Consider the following 13957-nt stretch of genomic DNA (forward strand, 5'->3'; position numbering starts at 1 on the left):
TTTGGACGTCTGGCAACAGTAAAATTTGTTGCAACTCCGCAAGCTGAGCTTGCACTTGTTGAAGCTCCTCTTCAACGCTTCTCCCTTGGCTCGACATGGTTCTTCCCGTTCTTCCCGGAATCGTCCTTCTTTGCAGAGAAAGAGAGGAGTCCGAGCTCTGATACCACTGTCACAAAACGGGAGCGTACACGAGCACTTAGAAATCTGAAAAATAATATACTTTGCAAAAGGGAGAGAAGGGAGAAGATCGACACAGTATTGGGGACCAGAAGATGGGCTGGTCCCCCCCCGTTAAGAGTATTCTTTTAGTGAGGGAGAATTCTTATACAAGCACGAGAACGCGAGGAAACCCCTCCGTTCTGTAATCTTAGACCCGAGGGTCGTGCTTTCCCGTAAAGGGCTTGGGCACAAGGCCGTCCTTCCCGTAAGGGACTTAGGCGCGAAGCCGTACTTTCCCGTAAGGGACTTAGGCGTAAAGCCGTACTTTCCCGTAAGGGACTTAGGCGTGAAGCTGTACTTTTCGTGAAGGGCCTTCCCGTAAGACGGGAGATTCCTGCAAAACAAACCACACAAACACGCGACAACAATTCGTATGGCGAATCCACAATAGATACCTGTCGCTCTTGCGCGGGAAAAGCGACTTCCGTGCTTCGTAGTCTCGCGATTTCTTGCGGCAGAGTCTTCTCTTGCTGATGTTGGTACCTCCCGTGAGTGAGGGCATGTGGTGCTTTTATAGCTCCCTGGCCACGGCACGAATAACTGCTCGCGTAGAGATCGCGGCCTTTTTTTTTTTTGCGCCGTTCTACCCGAAATAGGGAGAGAGAATTCGCTGGCTAGTTTTGTTGCTTTATCTTCTAAGTGGTTGCCCACTTATTAAGTGGGCGGCCGGCATATTTTAAAATTGGTCTGAACCTGCCCAAAAACTCAATAAAACCTTATAAGTTAAAACCAATGCATTTAGCAACACTTCCCAGGTGTCCCTGGATGCAACCACATGCTCGAATGCAATGCAAACATAGATTCCTCGCGGGAAAGCGTCTACCTCCCGCGATTGTTCCTGCTTTTCGTAAAAAGCTTCATTGAACCCATCTTTATTCTTGTGCTTGCGTTCTTACGCGTGTTTTCTTACTCAGTTCGGATTTCCTCCTTAGCCTACGGGATGCCCCCTTACTGATGCACCCGTCACCCATCATGTGACGCATCAGGGGCACTCGTAACCCGGCCCTTTCCACCGAACTTACGGAAACTCCTTCGCGATGTTTACCGTCACCCATCAAATGACACATCAGAGTTGTCCGTTCCTGATGGCAGTTCCTGTAGCTACAATCTTTTAACAGTTCTTAGTGCACATAATAAAATATCCTAAAAAAGAAATTAATCATTAAAAATAAGAAAATAGTCCAATTAGCAACATCTTCTGCTTTCTTGCCGAGGCAAAAGTTGATTGACGACCCAAATAACCCGGGAAGTCAGTTCCTTTCTTTTGCTTTTTGTCATGCTTTTTTGTCTTTGTTGTTCGCGCCAAAAGGCTGAGTAATCCGTGTATCAACCACCTCTTCCAATTCTTGCTCTCTAAACATCCTCGGAGTAGGAGGTTTCTTGAGTGCCAGTTTGAGGGGTGGCTCTGTGGCCTTCTGCCACTGGGTGTGCACCTCGTCGAAGGATGTCTGAGTCAATTTTTGCGCAAAAAGCGGGATTTGCTGCCCCAAAAAATCAGCCAGCATAAATCTGGGATTTCCATACAGCAGCGTAAAAAGCGAAAATTCGTACGCTCTGCCATGTAAGCTTTCTGCGCAAAAAGTGGGATTTTGCCACGTCAGCCTGCGGTTGCTTTTTTCGGGCTTGTCCAGCCAGTGTGAGTGTGTGTCCGGGCATGCCACGTCACCAATTCGTGACATTGGAAGAGTATAGCACAAGATTGGTACCATCACTCAGAGGTGCGATTTGTTGCCTAGTTGGAGGCTCATACTCAAGGATCAACATCCGGGAGTGGCTAAAATACGATTTAGCCGCTTCAGACGAAGGTACTGTGGACGAAGTCATCCTATTGGACAGAGGTACTCTCATTGCCATTTTCTCTTCACCGTAGCTTGCCTCTAGGACTACCACCATTAGTTCGGGGACAAATCGATTTTTCAACATCCGTGGTATGAGGATTTCCTCTAGCAACTGTTGAGTAAAGATGCCAGGTCTCGAAATACCCTGTAAAAGTTGCTTATCTAGAGATATTTTGCACATTTTTGGTTGCGAGACATATTGAGACATATGGGTTCTGTTTTCGGCATACCATTCATGTGTTCATTACAGACCCAAACATTTGTGCCATCTATAAAGGTGGCTACCACCCCTTCCACAAAGTTTCCAGATACCATCACTTTTGGCTCTACGACTACACGCTTGTTTTTTTTGAACGTACGTAACGTCATCGTGCGACATTATTTTAAAGTTCGATGAATAATGCACGTCTTCGTACGTGGACAAAATGTACGTGACTGTACAAGACCACCTAGATGGCACTGCCTCTGAGAAAAACAGTCGCTTGAAAAAAAATCCCCGATCCTTCTTTGCAAGCGATCTTTATGACGGTGACTCTTGACACCTTGTAACAAATCAGACAATGACGCAGCAATGTGTGCAAAGTGCTTGATGTGAGGACTGTATGCTTGACACAAACCCAAAAATGAGCGAACATCATATGCTATCTCAAGCATAGGCCACTCTCTTACCTCACTAACCTTTGCGGGATCAAGTTGAATGCCCTTGGGAGAGATGATGTAGCCCAAATAGTACACATTAGTCAGAAAAATTCCGGCTTCTTTGCTGCAATATAAAGATGGTTAGTATTCAATCGGGCCAAAATTATGACTGCACACTCCTTGTTTCCTTCACCTTCCTCATCAAGTGAGTTCTCCTTCTCTACCCGAACACTCTCACAGGGCTCAGAGATGTGCAAGCATGGAACAATCTCTTCACAATCCCTGTAGGTAGTTCTCGACGAGTGGAATCAGGCCATAGCTGACCTTAAGCAAGGAATAGTACCAGGAATGTAGTCCAGAGGAAACTAGTGACAAAAGCGTTTGCCTTCGGTTTCTGGGTGCATAGTCCTCGTCGTTCTTCTTGTATACTTTTTTGGTGTATGAGGGGAGTGGCCGGGCGTGCCCTACCCGACTCCGAAAACAAAACAAACAAAAATAGTACCAAGAGAGGTCCAACTCATAGTGTCATATGAGCTGACTAGCAAATATGTCTTTCAGAATAGGAAAAGAGAACTGCTACAGAATTGGGGCATGATGGTGTTCCTGAAAGCTGCCAAATTGCGTATTAATTCCAACATCATCGAGCACATTGTAGACACATTTGATGCTGAGACAAGAATAATAATCTTGCATTGGCTATTGTCTATTTATGTAATGGTTTCAACCTAGAGCTCGAAGGTTTAAGCATCGAAATACTTTTTATAGGATATGAATCAAGTGTTTAGTTTTCTCAAGATACTATTAGAAAAACACAAGATAGAGGTAGGGCAAATGCAGATTCCCAGCAACAGGATGTTTCCTTTAAGGAAAGGGAACAAGCTAGCTTGGGGTGCCCGAGCAATGTCAAAATATTGAAGATGGGACGATGTTCAAAACTTTCACCTAGGTATTGTGATTCATTTGCTAGAAGAGCAGGAGAAAGGGCTTACAAGCTCCAAGTACCTCCCAATAACAAAGTACATCTAGTTTTTTCATGTGAGAAAATTAAGAAGAAACTGGGTGATGTGAGGCATTGTGGATTAGAGACAATTAGAGACAGGTGTCACTTGTGGCTGGGCGGTGAATGAGCTTTCTCACCTTTTTTGTTTTGTCTTTCCGCACAATTTGCATCTAGCTTTCACTTTAAGGCACGCCACAACAAAGCCCTCTTTAGATGTACTTATTGTCATTTATGTTTAGCCTACATTGTACACTTTCGTAACTTTCTTTGTCCAGCTAAAGATCATTTGTGAATTCCTTTAAATAGGTTTTTATGGCAGGTTTTTTGTTTTTTTAAAGACGGAAGAATTACATTTCAGGTGTATTATGCCAAGCTTCTGGAGGCACAGAACCATTCAGGAGTGGTAGTGAGATACATTGATTCTAGCATTGGAAAAGGTCATATTACCTATTGTACATGATACGCAAGTTCCTATAATGGTAGTGGCATTTTCTTCTTGGATAGAGGTTTACACATAAGAAATTTTTGTGTTTATATCTCCGTGCAGGTGTTTTTGCTACAAAGAATTATGATGTGGATGAACTTGTTTTAAAAGAACACATGCTTGTGGGAGCACAACATAGTCAAAACAAGGTACTCTCACTCATTTAATTATACGATTTATTCCTCTAGAAAATTGTGTTAAAATTATCCCTGACTTTTCGAAGGTTGGGTACCGAAAGATCCTTTGTTTCTGCAGTTTTATGCCTCAGTCTCGTATTGCTAAGGGACTCATCATCTTAGTGTCTTGCAAGTAAGATTGCTGATAAGGTTACAAATTGTTTGATAAAGTACAACCATACTTGTTATTCCTTTGCTTTATAGTAAAGGAGGGGGAGAGCATAAATAGCAATAGTTAGCTTCAATCCAAGTGGTATGGCAGTTTCCAAAGATTTTCGCTTCGAAACGATGAATGATTGTATTGATTTTTGTTTCAGACCGCTGGAGAGCTCTTTCACTACTGCTCAATGGTAATTGGGCCCTGAAGGGTGATAGATATATGATGAAAGTGAAGTGAGAGTGTAATAGAGATTCAAGAAATTTGAGAAGAGAGGCCAAATTAGCCACAAATGATCTTATAAGTATTGCCATGGAATCAAAGCCAGGCTATGTCTCAGTGGTTATGGGTGCTGGACTGTTGGTTTGTCGATGTTGTCTTATTGTTGTTCTCAAAAGTGTCATAAGAGTTTGTTATCTAGTCCAGGTTTTCTACATGTCCCTAAATGGCGGTCCGGAATTTTTATAGAAGGGAGGATCATCTTGTTACCTATGCTTGAATGGTACAACTGGATTAATGGTACTGGCTGGGAGGTTGTTGGATTCGCATCATGACGTGCTTTATACCTCTAGGGGGTTGGTACCTCTTGCACATACATGTTTGGATTGCCGATGCTTCTTAATCTGGTGAAATGGAAAGACACTTTATGTTCTTTGTTCTACATGGGGTATCGAAGGTTATGTTTGGAAGGATGGTCTTAAGTCATTTAGCTTGATTATTTCATACTTCTATCCACATGTACTTTTCCTAGATGGTTTTGGGGTTCTAGAGGGGGATTCCAATCTTGCATTTGGAGACTTGGATGTGGATAGGTCACATAGTGATGACGTGGCATGTACCTATCGGATTAGACAAGGAGAGCAATTGTTGAGATGGAGTTGGACTGGATCAAGAAGAGCTTAGGGATGCGTGAATTGTAGCGAGAATCTCGGCAGGATTTGTGGCGCTAATCACGGGACTGTTGACATAGCAATTGTCACAAGACGGGCACCACGTGCCAATAGAAAAGAACAAATTAACAGACTTTTAGCACTTCAATAAGTACAGGACTGAGAGAGAGAGAGACGACACGCGACCCGGAGTGGCGGAATTCCACCCCAGAGAGTATTGACCCCAAACCTTGGCGCCCCTTTCGGTATTTCTTTATATTGCATCAACTCAGTACAAGCCGGTACTCCAAACTGTGCACCTTCGCCAGGAAGCATGCCAGAGAATGAGCCCTAACCTCATATTTAAAGGCCCTACTTGGCTTGAAAAGCAGTTACAGTGAAAAGGCTTCAAAACTGAAAAGCTTCTGGTCCCAAAAGCAATGCCAAAATCTGCAAGCATAATTTACGGAAATCCGTACAACCTGCCACGTCATCATGCCAGCACAATTTTTGGAAATCTGCCGTACAACTGCCATGTCATCAACTTTGCATGAGTGTGTGTCAGTCCTGCTTTATTTTAATCCCTTTATGTCAATGGGGCATATCGGACGGGGTCCCCATAAGTTGGTAGGACTTCTTCTTCTTCTGCTACTTGTTGTTCTTAGGGTTTAGGCCCCTCGGTCGGCATCTGTAAGTTGGCTCCATTCTTTAGGCTTTGACACGTCAGCAGTTTGTTACATGTCCCCTTCTTGAAAGAGAGTAATCGTCTGTGATTACAACATATCTGCAGAACAACTCAAGTTAGCCCAAAAATTTCCGAGACATTCCGAGGGACAAATCAGTTTGCTCTTTTTTTGTTAAGGAGTTAGCTTCTCCTTTCGGCTCTTTTGATCAAGGAGTTAGCTTCTCCTTTCGTCCAGATCGGAACTCTTGATATTCCGGCGTAGTAAAATTAGCCATCACACCCAGACCGTATTGATCTTCCACGGTTGTCTTGATGCACTAAAATTACATACCCAGGCAATCTCATCCAATTAGGAATATTCAGTGGTTGGCACATCACAATGCAAAACAAATGCTCACATATGCATGTTACAAGACATAGAAACATAAAGTCACTGATGAACACTCCTTCCGCATAACCTAACAAGGTCCGGGCCGGGAGATATTCAACGACTCCCTCATCACTCCTCCTTCATAACCTAAAAAGGTCCGGGCTGGGAGATATAGAGGCCTTTTACAACCAAACGCCCCCCAGACCGCAGCCTGCGTCGTTTGGAGGTGCTGAGAGTAACCACTGCTCAGACTTCTTAATACTCCTCCCGCATAACCATCCAAGTCTGGGCCGGGAGTCACAACAACAATACTCCCCCCGTAAATAACCACAAGGGTCCGGGCAATGAGTAAAAAAAAAAACCCAGCACTTTTCAATCATTCAATACTCCCCCCGCAAATAACCACAAGGGTTCGGGCCATGAGTATGAACAAGCATTCTCAAACATAATTTCTCACTACTCCACTCGGGAGTAAAATCACCAATCATTGAGACCAGAGTCAAACAATTCAAATCGGCACCAAGACAAGTTCAAAACAGATACCATCCATTTCAAACAAATTTTCAAACAATACTTTCTATCTATAAGGAAAAAAAAAAAACAAGTAGAGAGTTCATTCAAGGTTTTGTTCGGACAACCAAACTTTAAGGACAATTAGCTTGTCCTTCTGCATCACGGTGATGGTTCGGTTCCGAACCTGGAGAGTCGCATCATTCTTGTCGTGCCAAGGCATGCCCAAGAGAACGTCGCAATTGCCCAACTTCATGATGTGGAAATCAGCTTTTCCATGATAATTTTGAATAGTCACTGGAAGACCACTTTCTGAGTTTGCCCTGCGGCTAGCTCAGCTTCAATTTCTCCACCCTCTGCATCATAATCAAAGTGCATCTGCTTTAAGAATTCTGGATGAATGAAGTTCTCTGTAGCTCCGGGGTCAAAAGAAAATAAGGGCTTTGAAGCCATTGACTTTGCCATATGCTCGACACAATTCATTTGTACTCTCAAGGCGTATGCCATAAATATGAGGAACTAGTCCAATAGCGGGTCTAGATCTCTTAGCAAGAGGTGGCGTTGGGGTTTTGTTGACCGTTGGTGCGGGCGTCGGCTCCTCTGGTCTATCAGTGTGTTCGGGACAATTAGATTATGCCCTGTTTGAAAGCATCCAAAGCATCGGCCTTCTTGTAGTAAGGTGTCTCGTTGTTGAGGCGTCAAACGAGGCCTTTGTGGTTTACTTTCACGAGACTCGAGAATTTGTTCTTTGTTGGCGAGAGTTGTGGTTCGTAGACGGAGATGCTTCTGTGGTAAACACTAGCTTTCCCTTCATCAGTTTGTAGCCGGCCGCGGCATGGTCCAAAAGTTCTTGCATGGTAGAGACTTGCTTGGATAGACAATATTCCTGTAATGGTGATGGTAGTCCAATGGTGTATCGCTCGCATTGGGCCTCCAAGGGAACAGATCTAAAGGACACCGGAAGGTACACGTTGAGAAACCTTTGGTTATATTAGTCCATGGTTTCGATGGCAAGCATTTTCAAGTTACCCCACTCTGCCAATATCCGGACTTCAAACATAGAAGTCATGTAACTACGTTCAAAAACTGTCTTGAAAGCTTGCTAGGTCCTTGGAGCATGCGGTTGTGTCGCGATTGAACTCCACCATTGCATAGCATTATCTTTAAGAAATCCCGCTGCTCGAGAAATCTTGGATTCTTCTGTATAGTTCCCCAAAGCATAGATGTTGTCGAATTGCTGTAGCAACTGCAATGCTTTCTTGCGATCTTTTACCCCGGAAAAAGTGAAAAATTTGACTGTCGTGCCGCCATCTTTGAAATCTTTGGGTTGGTTAGGCGCATATCCCGGGTATGGATAATAAGGGTATCCATATGGGCTCCAACCATTGTAGCCTGGTGGCGATGGTGGTGGAGGTGGGGACAATGGTGGTGGCAAAGGCGGTTGCACTTGATTAGGGTCAGATGGCTGCACCATATTCTTGAAGACTCTCCCGATCGGAACATATGGCTCAGAAGGTTGCCGGTTGGAAGCTCTCGTACTTTCTGGTGCCGGAGGAGGAGGTACCACTTGGGCCATCAGAGGGGATAACATGTAGTTCAAAAATTGTTGAAAACTTTGCAGCATCGGAAGATTCTGCTGAGGATGCCGCGAAGGAATGTCGTGAAGCTCGTTGAGCAGAAACTGCAAATATTTTGTTGAATCCATGAATTTCAAGTCTTGGGTTCTTTATGGCTTATGCCCTGTAAGACACAGCGATGAAGACGGGAGCGCGCCTGATGCGCGATGAAGTAAGGGTGGGAGTGGCTAATAAGTCCGGGACAGAGGGCGAAGATACCTCAAATAAAATTCCAATAGCTCTGTCTGCTCTTTTGTAGAACCGGTATGCTTTCAGAAAAGCACACGCCTGATGCTCTGATACCACTGTCACAAGACGGGCACCATGTGCCAATAGAAAAGAACAGACTGAACAGACTTCAATAAATACACAATTGAGAGAGAGAGACGACAGGCGACACGCGACACGGAGTGGCGGAATTCCACCCCAGAGAGTATTGGCCGCAAACCTTGGCGCCCCTTTCAATATTTCTTTATATTGCATCAACACAGTACAAGCCGGTACTCCAAACTCTGCACCTTCACCATGAAGCATGCCAGAGAATGAGCCCTAACCTCATATTTAGAGGCCCTTGGCCTGAAAAGCAGTTATAGTGAAAAGGCTTCAAAACTCAAAAGCTTCTAGTCCCAAAAGCAATGCCAAAAGCTACGAGCGTAATTTACGGAAATCCGTACAGCCTACCACATCATCAGCCAGTGCAAAACGCGGAAATCCGTACAGCTTGCCACGTCATCATGCCAACGCAATTTTTGGAAATCTGCCGTACAACTGCCACGTCATCAACTTTGCGTGAGTGTGTGTGAGGCCTGCTTTATTTTAATCCCTTTGTCACTGGGGCCCATCAGACGGGGTCCCCATAAGTTGGTAGGACTTCTTCTTCTTCTGCTACTTGTTCTTCTTAGGGTTTAGGCCCCTCGGTCGGGATCTGTAAGTTGGCTCCATTCTTTAGGCTTTGACACGTCAACAGTTTGTTACAACAATTCGTGTGGTGTTGACGTGGAAGTCCGTACGAAGGTGACGTGGCAGCAAGGGACGAAGGTGCTTTTTCGGCAATTATTGAAAGTGTTGACTTTTTGGGGGCGCTACAGCTTTTGTGCGCCAGTTTTTGATAGCAATTTCTTTTTGGGCCTTCGTCCCTTTAAATATGAGGCCTATGGAGTCACTTGCAGATCATTGCATGGTTGCGAATTGCAGAGTGACTCCTTGGCCGTTGTATCTGTGATTATAAAGCAATAAAGCAGTACCAGAAGGGGCGCTTGACTTAGGGACGAGTGCGCGTCTCAGGTTCAGTTTTTTCAGTTGTTGATTGTTCTCTTTTCAAGTTTGAGTATCTGCTGTGCTCAATTCAGTTGTGGGTTTGTTGTCGATTCATGGCCTTGTCAGTAACTTGTTGGTTATAGTGGTATTGGGACTCCAATCCATTCTTCTTCTATGGATGATTAAATCTGACTTTTTGTAGCAGACGCCATGGACTCATATGTCGATAGAGACTCCAAGGAAGAGTAGTTTTATGTGGAAGAAGAGGTACAAGAGAAAGAGGAAGAAGAAGTGGAAAGCGAAGTAGAGGAAGAAGGGGTAGCGCATGTTGATGAGGAGGGTTCTCTTGCTATGGAGCCGAACTTAGACATATAGGAGAATTGCAGAGGTGCAGACAACTCATTGAGGAAGACTTGGACCACACCGAGGAGAAAGAAGAGGAGATGCTATGGCCTCGGAAGAAGAGATCCATGCCTCATAGATATAGAGATCGCTATGAATAACGTGAGGAGGATGACGACGGGTTTCCTCTAGCTTTATGGTACATCTTTTGAAAGGAAACTGTCATGCTTGTGATGTATACTTGAACGATATGTTACCTTCTTGCTCTTGATCCTGAAATACGAGGATGGACCAGATGGGAGACCCCTGTCCTCGAAAGGGTGCGTCTCTTTGCCTAACGGCTACATCGCTTCATTGAATGGCTCCACCAGAATGGTCATATCAAGAGGCATGTTTGTTGACGAAGAGACATGACTCTAGACTAAGATTTACATCCTTACATTAATAGTTGTGACCAATTGGTGTAGAGACGTGACCATTTGCTCTAAGGATGTAACCATTTGATGAAGATGTGTAGCCGTTGGGCGAAGAGATGCACACTTTGGAGGACAGGGGTCTTCAGCTTGGTCCATCCTCGTATTTGCAATAGGATCAAGTCGGTAACATATGGATGAAGTATATGTCACATGTGATGTGACAAACTGCTGACGTGTCAAAGCCTAAAGAATGGAGCCAACTTACAGATGTGTCCGAGGGGCCTAAACCCTAAGAAGAAGAAGTAACAGAAGAAGTCCTACCAACTTATGGGGACCCCGTGCGATCGGGCCCCAAGTGACATAAAGGAAGAAAATAAAGCAGGATCCGGACACACGCAAAAATTGAGGACGTGGTAGATTTCCGAAAATTGCGCTGGCATGATGACGTGGCAGGCTGTACGGATTTTCGTAAATTACACCGGTAGCTTTTGGCATTGCTTTTTGGACCAGAAGCTTTTGAGTTTTAAAGGCTTTTTACTGTAACTTCTTTTCAGGCCAAGGGCCTTTAAATATGAGGCTAGGGCTCATTCTCTGGCATGCTTCCTGGAGAAGGTGCAGGATCCAGAGTACTCGCTTGTACTGTGTTGATGCAATATAAAGAAATACCGAAAGGGGCGCCAAGTTTGGGGCCAATACTCTATGGGGTGGAATTCCGCCACTCCATGTTGCGTGTCGTCTCTCTCTCTCTCTCTCTCTCTCAGTTTAGTTGTTATTGAAAGTACTAAAAGTATGTTCAGTCTGTTCTTTTCTATTGGCACGTGGTGCCTGCCTTGTGACAGTGGTATCAGGGCATCAGACGTGTGCTTTTCTGAAAGCATACCGGTCCTACAAAAGAGCAGTCAGAGCTATTGGAATTTTATTTGAGGTATCTTCGCCCTCCAACCCGGACTTATCAGCCACTCCCACCCTTACTTCATCGCGCATCGGGTGCGCTCCCGTCTTCACCGCTCATGTCTTATAGGGCATAAGCCATTAAGATCAGTGCCACACACTCCAAGTACTTGGCAAGCTTTCAAGAAAAAAATTTGTCCGAAGTTATATGTTTCTGACATCTTCCTTCAGAGTGCAACTTCTGGCAGAGTGGGTATCTTGAAATGCTTGCCATGGGAACCCTAGCAGATTATAACTTGAAATTTCTCGACATCTCTCAGTAGTTGTCTCTTCATGAGCAGATGACCTTGGAGGTTCGGTGTGATTGCTATCTCTTGGGACTACCATCGCCGCCAAAGAAACACTGTCTGTCCAAGAGCTGATGGACCATGCTGTGCTCGGCTACGACCTCCTGGAAGGAACCCAACCCTAATTTTTGGTGCAGGTTTTAGGATGGAAAGTCAGTCGACTTTTCGAGCTTGGCTGATGTCGAGATTTCTTTTTAAGTTTCAAATCTGTTTGAGAACTTGTTTGGTGATCTTGTTTGGAGTTTGTTTGAAATGGATGCTATCTGTTTTAAACCTGTCTTGGTGTCAATTTGAATTGTTTGACTCTGGTTTGATACTGGTTTCAATGATTGGTGATTTTACTCTCGGGTGGAGAAGTGAGAAATACTGTTTTGGTATTGTTTGAACCTCGGAATGATGTAGGCAGATGCCTGGGGAGCTTTTCGTTATATGTTGAAAACCTAGAAACGACGCAGGCCGATGCCTGGGGAGCGTTCCGTTGCATGCTAGAAAATCTCCGAACGACGTAGGTCGCTGGTGCCTGGGGAGCGTTTGGTTGTATGCTTGAACCTCCGAGCGACGCAGATTGCGGTCTGGGGAGCGTTTGGTTGTACAATTCTCTGAGCTCATGGCCCGGAGCTGTTTAGGTTATTTGTGTGGGGGGGGGGGGGGGTGTGTGTGACGAGTTAGTCGTTGAGTAGCTTCATACCGTAGACCGTTTTTCTCCGGGGAGTGCTCAGCGGCGCTGTTTGTTGTGTCCTGTAACATGCATATGTAAGCATTTGTGTTGCATTGTGATGTGCCAATTACTGAATATTCCTAATTGGATGAGATTGCCTGGGTATGTAATTTTAGTGCATCAAGACACCCGTGGAAGATCAATACGGTATGGGTGTAATGGCTAATTTTATCACTCCTGAATATCAAGAGTTCCGATTTGGACGAAAGGAGAAGCTAACTCCTTGATCAAAAGAGTAGAAAGGAGAAGCTAACTCGTTGATCAAAAGAGCAGAAAGGAGAAGCTAACTCCTTAATAAAAAGAGCAAATTGATCGTCCCTCGGAATGTCCCTCGGAAAATTTTGAGCTAACTTGAGTTGTTTTGCAGATATGCTGTAATCGCGGACGATTACTCTCTTTCAAGAAGGGGAGATGTAACAAACTGCTGACGTGTTAAAGCTTAAAGAATGGAGCCAACTTACAGATGTGGCCGAGGGGCCTAAACCCTAAGAAGAAGAAGTAATAGAAGAAGTCCTACCAACTTATGGGGACCCGGTTCGATGGGGCCCCAAGTGACATAAAGGAAGAAAATAAAGCAGGATCCGGACACACACAAAAACTAATGACGTGGCAGATTTTCGAAAATTGCGCTGGCATGATGGTGTGGCAGGCTGTACGGATTTCCGTAAATTACGTCGGCAGCTTTTGGCATTGCTTTTTGGACTAGAAGCTTTTGAGTTTTAAAACTGTAACTACTTTTCAAGCCAAGGACCTTTAAATATGAGGCTAGGGCTCATTCTTTGGCATGCTTCCTGGAGAAGGTGCAGAGTCTAGAGTACCGACTTGTACTGTGTTGATGCAATATAAAGAAATACCGAAAGGGGCGCCAAGGTTTGGGGCCAATACTCTCTAGGGTGGAATTCCGCCACTCCTTGTCGCGTGTCGTCTCTCTTTCTCTCAGTTCAGTTGTTATTGAAAGTGCTAAAAGTATGTTCAGTCTGTTCTTTTCTATTGGCACGTGGTGCACGCCTTGTGACATGTGACATTCCTTCCCATTTAAAATAACACCTAGGGTAAATGATGGACAATCTCTTGTCAAAGAACTCTTGGAGAAGGGACAAATATCGGGCTCTAATTGTTAGATCCCATGTCATGGCAGAATTCTTGACCATAACATTGTTGGAAAACCGAAAGCTGATGATCTTTACATCTTGTCGCAACTTTGTCAAGAGTGGAAATGTCATATCTGCAACTTGGCAAGGACTCTTATCCAAAGAAGAGCTTGGGATACATCTTGAAGTAGTGTCTTGTCATGTGTGGCATAGTAGAGGGTTGCACTAACCCAATTACCTATTAATTTCACACAGAGGATTGAGAAGAAGATATAATATAGATTAGTCCAAAAACTAGATTGTCACTGCGCACATGAAGATCGACACCCTGT

General features: G+C 44.5%; 1 protein-coding gene across 3 annotated transcripts in view; it reads left to right on the plus strand.

The window, feature by feature from the left end:
* The window catches only part of ATXR2 (histone-lysine N-methyltransferase ATXR2), a 167143-nt gene that overhangs the window by 16975 nt on the left and 136211 nt on the right, over positions 1-13957 (plus strand). For all 3 annotated transcript variants that reach the window (XR_015189576.1, XM_086522852.1, XM_086522853.1), the window contains exons 2-3: positions 4055-4133; positions 4244-4329. Coding sequence is in view for 2 of the 3 variants with exons in the window: in XM_086522852.1 (XP_086378978.1) it covers positions 4055-4133; positions 4244-4329 (165 nt within the window). In the remaining variant the exon portion in view is untranslated. The remainder of the gene's footprint in view (positions 1-4054; positions 4134-4243; positions 4330-13957) is intronic.

The sequence above is a fragment of the Adiantum capillus-veneris genome, chromosome 11 (assembly GCF_014529385.1).
Source record: "Adiantum capillus-veneris isolate H3 chromosome 11, ASM1452938v2, whole genome shotgun sequence".
NCBI classification, from domain to species: Eukaryota; Viridiplantae; Streptophyta; class Polypodiopsida; order Polypodiales; family Pteridaceae; genus Adiantum; species Adiantum capillus-veneris.